The 10234-nt window shown below is 53.5% G+C and overlaps 3 protein-coding genes across 3 annotated transcripts; all 3 read right to left on the bottom strand.

Annotated features, from left to right (window-relative positions):
* Window positions 1–913: 913 nt before the first annotated feature.
* VTJ83DRAFT_7598 (uncharacterized protein) lies at window positions 914–3000 on the bottom strand (the record flags this gene model as incomplete). The annotated part of the gene is made up of 5 exons (XM_071014437.1): window positions 914–1751; window positions 1804–2429; window positions 2498–2643; window positions 2701–2781; window positions 2910–3000. The coding sequence occupies 5 exons, from the start codon at window positions 2998–3000 to the stop codon at window positions 914–916; spliced, it is 1782 nt and encodes a 593-aa protein (XP_070863815.1).
* A 2331-nt stretch (window positions 3001–5331) lies between these two features.
* Window positions 5332–7123, bottom strand: VTJ83DRAFT_7597 (uncharacterized protein; the record flags this gene model as incomplete). The annotated part of the gene is made up of 4 exons (XM_071014436.1): window positions 5332–6102; window positions 6166–6650; window positions 6701–6730; window positions 6811–7123. The coding sequence occupies 4 exons, from the start codon at window positions 7121–7123 to the stop codon at window positions 5332–5334; spliced, it is 1599 nt and encodes a 532-aa protein (XP_070863814.1).
* A 318-nt stretch (window positions 7124–7441) lies between these two features.
* On the bottom strand, window positions 7442–9135 carry VTJ83DRAFT_7596 (uncharacterized protein; the record flags this gene model as incomplete). The annotated part of the gene is made up of 2 exons (XM_071014435.1): window positions 7442–8853; window positions 8919–9135. The coding sequence occupies 2 exons, from the start codon at window positions 9133–9135 to the stop codon at window positions 7442–7444; spliced, it is 1629 nt and encodes a 542-aa protein (XP_070863813.1).
* Between the last annotated feature and the right edge of the window lie 1099 nt (window positions 9136–10234).

Here is a 10234-nt window from a genome sequence, read left to right as displayed (position 1 = left end):
CCTAACCCTAACCCTAACCCTAACCCTAACCCTAACCCTAACCCTAACCCTAACCCTAACCCTAACCCTAACCCTAACCCTAACCCTAACCCTAACCCTAACCCTAACCCTAACCCGACTGTTATGGGGGTTTTTACCATTCGATGACCGGACGAAGGCCTCTGGGAAATATTGCCGGCCGTATGTCGGGCGCTAACAAGGCATCTTGTTGTGGCGGAGTCTCAGGCTGGTCGAAGACGGCATCAGGAGCGTCAATGTCAAGCGGGAATCTATATTGTAGAAACATAATGATAGGGGCTATTAAGGATGTAGCGAAGGTAGGGATAAGGTTACAGCTATAAAGGGTACCTTGGCCTTATCTATTGGAGCCGTAGGATGTATACGTACTTTATCATTCCGGTGGTTTATCAGATGTATGTATTTGAGTTTACTAAATGGATATACGGCGTTATCCCTGACATCAGTGCATATATAACAATACAGGTTGTAAATATATTTACTCCTCTGCTTAGTAAGCTGTTAGTACACTTTGACAACGTTTGGTCGTTGAAGCATTATTGAGGTGGTCAGATTACTGCTGTGGATGTTTATATAAATTCTTTCCTATACTGTCTTGTTTGTATAATACCCGTATGCTGTATTATCAGCATTACTTCCCCAAGCTTCGTAAGATTTGAGACCTGCGTGTTGTAAGGATAATAATTCTATTCGAACAGGTACCCCAGAAACCTTCTATCTCGGAGGGTGCGAAACGTACTTCGAAACCGTTGTCATAAAGTTTACGGTCTGCGCGGGCTACACAGTACCCGCCACAGCAAAATAAACTCCACTGGCGTCACGCCGCTTTCAAGGTAGAAAGAGGTTGGTATTTTAGGAGATCCGACCATGGTCTGTCTATATGCTTGGGCGTTTTTCACAGTCCTAAAATGGTTCTTAAAACCTCCTCCAACTTCTCCGCTGGCTGCTGAATCATTCCTGCTGACCGCCATGCAACGAATCTGTCTGGCCTCACCAAGATACAACCGTCTTCCTCTACTTCGCCTTTCTTAGCCCAGTCAAAATACATGTCCTCAAAGTCCTGCTTCCATCCAATGGAGTAGCATGCTATTTCGAGCTGCAGTGATCTGGAGACTTTCCAGGCTGCCTGTTTCCACTCCTGCCCTCCAGGTCCTGTGAAGAGACAGAATCTTCCCTTGCCAGCGAGGTCGATGGTAGAAACACGCTCGCCTGGACAGCGAGTGTTGAGCCATACATGCGGCAGTCTGAAGCCTGGATACGTTGTGGCCTTATGAGTCTTTATGGGGTCAGCAGGTAGTGGGGGTGGTTGTGGTTGGTCCTCGAGGTAAATGGCGCCGGATATGTACCGCTGATTCATCTCGATTCCGAGACCGTGGAACTCGGTGGTCGTTTTCTCGATAGCCTCGCGGAACTGTCGCCGTCGCCTGCGGCCGCTCTCCCCTGGATCGTCGAACTCGGCGAGGATTCTCCGCTTCTCCTCGGCATCCTTCTCCATCATTCCGATTGTGGTCTGCCAGGGGACGTGGTCGCGCAACCCCTGATTCGCCCTCGAGATTACGCCCGCCCCAACTGGTTGCCTTTCGATACTGAAGGAATCCAGCAGCCTGTCCCCGGCTTTCCCAGCCATCACGTAGTGGATCTTCCAGGCAAGGTTGAAGGCATCTTGAATGCATGTATTCGATCCGAGCCCGTTGAATGGGGGATGCCGGTGGGTTGCATCACCCAAACAAAACCTGTCTAGCCGTCAGCGCACATTCATTTGAGGGTAAGGGCTCAAGAACTAACACGTTCCCATCTGAGTATCTCTCGGCTACTGTCTCGTTGATCCACCATTTTCCAACATGGAGAAGTTCTACCTTGACGGTATCATCGCCAATTAACTGCTTTACCCTGGCTAGGTACTCCTCGTTGCTTGCTTCCATGTCGCTGGCTCTTGGATCGGCTCCAGGTGCCGCAAAGAAGATGAACATCCACTCATTCCACGCCTGCACCATTCGTACGACGGCAGACCAGCCCCATGGAGGGTAGTCCACCTCGTCAGGCCGGAACACCCAATGTAGGTTTCCAACGCGGCTTTTCATGAGATGTGACATATCGGCACGTACCAAGACATTTAATGCCAACCCCTGACCGGGTTTCTTGATGAGCGGTAGGCCCACCTCGCGGACCACCTGGCTGCGTGCCCCGTCACAGCCAAATAGGTACCGTGACTGGATTTTGTAAGTCCGTTTTGTTACTTCATCAACCACCTCGGATATGATTACGTCATCAGCCGGTCGGGTCATGGTTAGAAAGCGTGTGTTGAAGCGAACGGTCCAGCCCGAGTGGACTGCTCGCTGGGTGAAAATGGGCTCAAGCAGGGTTTGCGGCAGATCAACGTGCGTGCACGGGCTGGCCACTTCGTAATCACCCTGGATATGCATGGAGCGCAATTGTAAGTTATATTGGGTACGCTTCACCTGTACAGCAGCTATCTCACCTTTCTCGCAGGATCATGACCCCACGAATACACTCTTGCATATTCCTCGCCAGCCATGCTGTAACACCAACGGGTGTGGGCCATGTTGTGGCTCGGCGTGGCGACGTCGAGACAGGCTTGTTCTAGGCCAATGTCACGCAGGCATTCTGTTCAGTTTCTGCTTGTTAGCCCTTGTATTTCGCAGAATGATCCAGGACTTCTACCTAAGCTTGCCATGTTGGTGATATGCGCACGGGGAGTATTTGCCGTGCCTGGTGCTGCTGCAATCACGATGCCGGTTCTTCCTGCACGTCCGATTCTATCGTCAGCAAAATGTCACTGTGTGCTCGTGTTTCTCATCATGGGCGGCAACTGGGAGATCTGGTTACACAGGCAGTGCAACCTGCCCTGAATTACCATCCAGGTAACGTACCATAGGACGCCAGGAAGCAGGCCAGCGAGGCGCCGGCTGGGCCTGCCCCGACGATCAATAGATCCGTCTTCACAATGTCCTCGTCTGCCATGGTCGCTGGGAAGTGCAGCAGAGCGACACGACGCGAAGGGCAGGCGTTGATTCAGGGAGACGAACGCCTATCTATGGGCCTGAAATCATGGCCACGGACGGTCCTTGCGGCTAGCCACTTCCAAGGGTCGATATCAAGACATGGCGTCTGGCAGAACTACGATCTGACTCAGCCCTGACAAAGTGTAATTGTTTACAGCATGTCGGGCTAACTTGGCGACCGGGCGTCTCCATCATAACACAGCTTCCTAAAACAGCACGGGGTGCTAGGTTACTCCACCCGGATGATGTCGATAGCCTTGGTCGGCTAGTCGAACAAGAGGATGAGCCGAAGGAAAGGAAAATGCGGGGTATGACAGGTCTTCCAGAGAGTTGCATATTGTGGCGAGAGGTATATTGAAGGTGCAGATTTGATCTATTCTCTGCCAGTCCAAGACTCCTGGCGTACTGGATGAAGACGATGGAAGTAACACAAACGTTTTAGCCAGAACAAATCCGGCTTCTCAGCCAGCCGACACGATCTTGCAATCTGTCACCCCGCTGCCGCCACCGTTTGATCAGATTCGACACAGGGTTTGAAAGGAATACACGGGTCGCCAACCACCTGGAAACTCGAGGAGTCGGCCCTTAACTGCCTAAGACGGGAACATCCTGGGCCCCTTCCATAGGCCCGTGAAGCTCAATGGCAACCTGATCCCGCATCACCGTCAACCCGGCCCATGTACCGGCAACGATTCCGATAATCACCACGAGAAAACCGACCCCAAGAAGCATTCTGTATTCTGGATCCAGTAACCATGCGGAAAACCACCTCACCGCCGGCGTCACGAACGCCCGGCGTTCAAGCTCAAGATCCGGATTCAACGTTACCAACAACGCCAGTGACGCCAATGAGACCCAGACTAGTAGTAGAAATGCGAGGATCTGGATGATCGCAACTAGGATCGCGATATCCCTAATGGTCTGAAGAACTCGAAACCCTTCAGCGACAAGTGGGGTAACTTGGTGAAACGCGGAGTTGATAACCTTGGAGTATGGGATTCCCATATCAAAATACCGGTGTGAGAGAAGCTAAACGGATCGTGCGGTGTACTCATTGAGGAAGCATGTAACAGATATCGGATGTTGTATGTGTTGAGTACTGAATCCACATATAAAACACGCAGCCAATCCACAGGATGTGGCAAAACGATGACGTCGACAACCAGACAACAGTAACAACTTAAGTACTTCGTTTATTCAGAACCTTATACACCTCCTTTGCTGTGTGGATGTGCTAATTATCAAGGGTGAGAAATGCCCAGAAGATATCAGGTAACATCAAAGTACTAACCAAAAAAAAGAGAAGAGACAAGAAAACGACACCTATATTGTGCCCATTTCTCTGAACACTCTGGGACGCTTCGTTTCGCTCTCATGTTCTCGGCGGCATATCCGTCTTCTTAATGTACTTGACATCGTCCAGCACCCCCTTCGTCGAGTCGTGCACCAGAACGTACTGGGCATTCGGATCGCGACTCAATCGTGGAACCATCTTAATAACTGCCATAATGGAACACGCAGTGGCGACCCCTAGGATTGTATTCATCCTGAACCGTCTGTTTGATACTCACATTAGAATCCAGTGATTCTCACTCGCTAGTTGGCATCGAGCGCATCACCAAACTAACCTTCTGAAGACATCGCTTTCGGGGTAGTGCTCCTGACCTCCGGGTCCGCCCATGTCGTTGGCGTCATCAGTGGTGACGGTGGAAAGTCTGCGGCCTTGGACGACGACTATGCGAGTGTGTTGTCGGAGATAAGGAGCTGGTGTGTACGCTGGGTTGAGCAGAACCCCGGTGCCTCGCTGCAAGAGCTTTATGGTTAACATTGTGAGCGAATACTGTGACTTTGCAAGCAGAAAAAGTCTCGAAAGTGTCGAAGCACTTTTGAGATTGCTCAATTCCTCAAATAGCAGAAACAAAATTCTTCTCATCCCCCTCTTTCCTATGACCTCATGTGGCCCGGTTTTGTGAGACTTTCCATGTTGCCACCGCTCCCCCAGATCGCCGATCGTGGACCTTCAATGTTTCCAGAGGCAATCGAATTGTTGCGTTTTCCAGCTCTGCACACACAGTTGTCTGCCTATCCATTAAGTACCTCGCCGCTGGATAGCTCGGTAGATAGGGGCCTACACAGCAGCCTCGGTAGGTACTTATGCCAGGTGCCGGGAATGACTAGTTCGAATCCGCTTTGATCAGCGTCAACTAGGAAGGACAAGGGAGTTGGGAGCAGCAATAAACGACTTCAACGCTCTTATGGTCGTGTATATTTGACTTCCTCAGTAACACGCTCAATCAATGGGCCTTGGCCTGGGAATAAAGCGAGCCTTGACCCCTGTCATCATTGCCATGAAGTAACATGGCATATCCTCTTCGTTGGGCATGGATGCTATCTCCACATTGAACTCCTGCAGCAGTCCAGCCACAACCTTGAATACAATCAGTTCAGCAAGGTGTCTGCCTGGGCAGGTTCTCCCCCCGCCTCCCCAAATGAGATTAATCCTTTCCATCCTGCTGACCTGCGCTGAGCCGTCCTTCTGCAGCCAGCGCTCAGGGTTGTACGTGTCTGGGTCCGTGCCAACAATATCCGGGTTCCTGTGCAATGCGGTTGGGTTGCAGCCCACAGCGGTGCCCGTTGGGAGGAAGTGGCCATGGAGGTACGTGCCTCCTAATGGCACCTTGCGCGAGAGCGACAGGCCGATGACGGGATACAGTCGCTGGGATTCTTTAATGCTTGCTTGCATGTACGGGACAAGGTCGATACTGTCGTAGTCTATCGACCCTCGAAGGGCTCGGACTTCGGCAGCTATCTTGCTCTGGACCCCCGGGTGGCAACCAACCATGGCGATGGCTGCTGTCAGCGTGGAACAGAGTGTTTCATGCCCAGCGCCAAAGTTTGTGACAGCCATGCGCCGCAAGTAATTTTCGGTGAACTGTGGGTGATCTTTGTGGAGTTTAATGAGTGCCGTTAGCAAGTCACTGCGCTCGTCGCGTTTGCCCTGCGCGCGAGCGGGGTGACGAAGGGCATTGGTAACTCTCCTGGATACCCTTTGGTAAACGGGCTGTGATTGCGGACTTAGCTGAGCGTTTGTGAGGCGGGATGAGGCAAAGTGGTAAAAACTTACCGTGAAGAAAGGCTTGAACTGCTTTGGTGTTGCGAAAGTCACACCCCATAAGTTTGAGAAGGCGCGACCCAGCGACTTGGACACGAATGAAAGCTTTGTGATCATCGGGAACAGCCCAAACACACTCTTTCTTCTCCAGCCCAAGTAGCTCTGTGTGCTGGTACCTCCATCAGAGCGATTCGCGATATAACCGGGAGACCATGATAGAACGACCGCCCCCAGGCACTCGACGGCAATGATGTGCATCCACGTTTTCAAGTCGACTTCATCACCTCCGATGGCCCTTAACTCAGAGATGGCGTGCGTGACGACTCTGTCAATGGCAGGCTCGAACTGCTTGAGATGGTGGGCTCGATACACCGGCCCGAGGAGTCTCCTCTGCAGGCGGTATCGGGTGAGGTCGAATTCCGAAAGCAAGTCCAGCGTATCTGGAAACTGTGGATTCAACCACCAGTTCAATCTCGGCTTGTTCAACGCAGTCGCTACTACGAGAGGCTTAGCATGGAGCGTGGGGTCAGTGACGGGAATGGCTTACAGTAAAAGTCTGACTTCTCATAGCCATTCCCTATGCCTTCAAGGATTCGTTAGGCTCTGTGGGATAAGATAGTCACGTTTAGTAGTCAGGGGCACCGGCCGATTGCGTACCGTAGATCTTCCTGAATCCCTCTTCCGAGTTGACCCATACCTCCCCGGGGCCCACGCGAACGATGGGTCCGTAAGTCGAATGGAGATGCTTTGCCAACTCACGGACGCGACCATTACGCACGTGACGCGCCAGCCAGATGTTGGAAACTGCGGCAAGCCGGGGTCCTGGGATCGCGGAAAGCTGATGGAACCAGATGCGATAAGCCACGATGGTCAGCAGAGCGACGGCGATGACAAGGGTTAAAGCAACCCAGAGTAGCCCTGCCAAGACAAGCAGCCTCCATGCATCCACGAATATGATCGGAGCTGCCATTGAAAGGGAAACAAGACACGACCCCTGGGGCAACAGAAGGAATTCAAAACTCAAGGTCAGAGGCCATGAGGGGGCAAACGTTTATGAACTGGTTGTTGACGAATGGAACCGAAGATTGGTGGGAGGAGGCTCAAATGCCCAAGAAACCATCTGGATCTGTGGGGGTTAGAACAGAGTGATGATCCGGGTAACCTGGTAAGCGCAAGGGCGAGCGGAAGCTCTCAAGCACGATCGCGATCAAGGACAAAGCACGAAACTGAAAATTTCTTGATCCAGGGTTAGGGTTTCTAAGCTGCCTCACACGTGTCAAACATACCCTCATTGAGGGCGACCCAGACTGAGAACATCCAAGCCCGCCTGCAACTGTGACTTGCTTGGCATCTTGTTCAGTGACATGAGCTGCGCGCACTGAGCCATGGCCGGGTCCATGCCCATGGACGCCATGGCCACCACCGTCTCTCCCTTTGCGTAGTAGGCTACCCACTTGCCCTGGTCTGGGTCACCCTGAAGCACAACGTCGTCCCACCCGCTGGCCATTGTGTTTCCGCAGTAGCGCAGCTGCGCGCCTAGAGCGCTCCAAAACACGGGCGTGTAAAACTCGGGGACACGGCTTGGATTCAGGATGTGGGCCGCGACCGCTCGTCCCGAGTTCTGGGCCACGTTCCAGTGCTCGATGCGCACAAGCTTGCCGTTGCCTCCTGGGCCACGGTACGGGTGCGTCGCGATGTCACCGATGGCATATACCCCCTCAAGACCGCTGACCGAGAAAGCCTCATCCACCTTGAGGCTGCCATCCTGCTCCAGCTGGATCGCACGGTTGTCCCTGAGGTACTGCGTAGCAGGGGTCACGCCCACGCCGAGAATGACGAGGTCGGCCTCGAGCTTGGTGCCGTCTTTGAGATGCACTGAACCAACGGTGCCTGGGTTGGATGGTGACGGCTCAGCTTTCTCCACACCCGCCGACAAAAAGAACTTGACGCCCTTTCCCTCGATCGTTTTGCGGACGATGTTTCCGACCTTCGCCCCAAGCACACGCTCGAGCGGCGCCTTTTCCATGCCGACCACCGTAACGTCATTGCCATTGGACGTGGCCACCGCGACCTCCAGGCCGATAAAGGACGATCCAATCACCACAATCCTCTTGCCCTTGTCGCCAATTGCCTCATTAATCTTCTTCGCATCGTGGACGTTGCGCAGCGTGAAGATGTTTCCGAGTTCTCTGAACCCAGGCAACGGTAGGGTTCGAGGCGTCCCGCCGGTTGCCAAGATGATCTTGTTGTAAGCAAACTTGCCTCCCGTCTTGGTGGTGACAGTCTTGGTGGAGAAATCAATGCCCGTAACTTCGTCGTGGACGAACTCAACGCTGCCGGACTTGTACCATGCCTCGTCGCGCCATTGCAGTTTCGCCAGATCCGTCAACAGCGCCTTGCTGAGCTTCGGTCGATCGATGGGAAGATAGCCCTCGTTCGTGATGACAGTGATGGGCCCCATGTAGCCGCCGCCCCGCAAACCTTCAACGAGACCGAGAGCTCCCGAGCCGCCTCCTACCACAAGGACTTTGTCGCCGCCAGCCGCCGCGCACTTGAACTTGGGCGCGCGGTGGCCGCGCTTGATGCTGTCTGCATCACCGGTAATGTACACAGCGCCATCGCGCTCGATGGTCTTGAACACGGGCAATGGGTCCAAGGCTGGTGCGTCTTCGACATCGCCAGTCTTGGCGTTGAAGCAAGCTATGCAATGTGTCAGTCAATTGAACCACGCATGGCCTCACGGCCGCGGCTGCATCTGAGCGTACCTCCATGCCACGGGCAGGTGAGCTTCCCGTTGGTCCCTAGAACACCCTTGACCAAAGGTGCGCCGTAGTGTGTGCACCTAGGACCAACAGCCTGGACCGTCCCACCGACGTTCACCAGGAGGACCTTGGCGTCGAGGCCCTCCACCTCCACCTCATGTTTCTCGCCTGGCTGGAGTCCCAGCGAGGTCACCCCCTTGAGCTTGTATTCCTGCGCCATTGTTCGGTGTGACGGTGAAAACAAGCGTTGACTAACCGGCCGCGTTGCGAGGATGAAAGGACGTGCAGTCGCGCAAAGCAATGACCGTGGGTTGCGTGGTGTGGAGAAGAGGGCTATCATCAAGTTGGCCGCGCAGAGGAAGCGCCTTGATTTGAGGGGAAACGTCTCGGAGTTAGAGGGAAGTCCACCGGTCATAAGGTGGTTGCCAATGCCCGGGCAGTGTCACAGCATGCGGCAAGAAGGCCCAAAAACGGGACCTGACTGGCCCGGGGCCGTACTGAGTCAGGATTCAGTTACTGATTTGACCATGGCGAGCGTGGCTTCTCGCACCACTCGCGACGATGGCAGGAGCTTGAGCGAAAAGAGGGGAACAAGTTATAATTGTGGAGCTTCTGATTGGTTGATCAGGACGAGAACGCCGGTGTATCACAGCGAGCACGGCAAAGCGCCAGATGTGTCGTCATCATAGGAGCGCGTCAGGGACGGGACACGATCATGTCTGTCGAGCACCTGCGGCCGGGTGTCGGCCCTGGAAGCCATCTGGCAGCGCTTGGCATCGCATAATGGTTTACCCGTACCGGCAGCTGGTTGGTGTCCTGTCCTCGGAGCCTGGGGCGGGTTCGGGTCCCGAATGCATCCTGACAGTAACGGGCAACCTCTCCGACACCTGCTTTAGGGCAGCTTTATCCGCTCATGCCGCATCCTTATTGCCCAGGACGGGTAATTTATCACTCAACTCAGCCCAGCCTTGCTGTTCGCGTCTTTGTTTCCTCAATTAACTTGACCTGCAGTCACAGACTTTCGCTGTGGGGTGGAGGGCGACATCCCGTGCCTGTCCTCTATTAATATCCACGGGCAAATTGGGCAACGCGATGTCATTCTCCCGGTGGCCACGTACTGTACCGCTTGGTTTTGATTGAGATTAATTGACGTGGGTATTTTTGACACACTTGTTGAGCAGATAAATCTCAGATCAACGTACGATATTCCGCTTCCCTTCTCGATTCTCGAACCCAAGAACATCCAGCCAATCTATCATGTTAGCTCTCTCAAAGCCGGAAATAGTGTGCTGCTTCATGTTTCGTGGTGACCGGAATTG

Source organism: Remersonia thermophila, chromosome 7, assembly GCF_042764415.1.
Source record: "Remersonia thermophila strain ATCC 22073 chromosome 7, whole genome shotgun sequence".
In the NCBI taxonomy this organism is placed as follows: Eukaryota; Fungi; Ascomycota; class Sordariomycetes; order Sordariales; family Chaetomiaceae; genus Remersonia; species Remersonia thermophila.
This window is presented reverse-complemented; position numbering and strand designations above follow the sequence as displayed.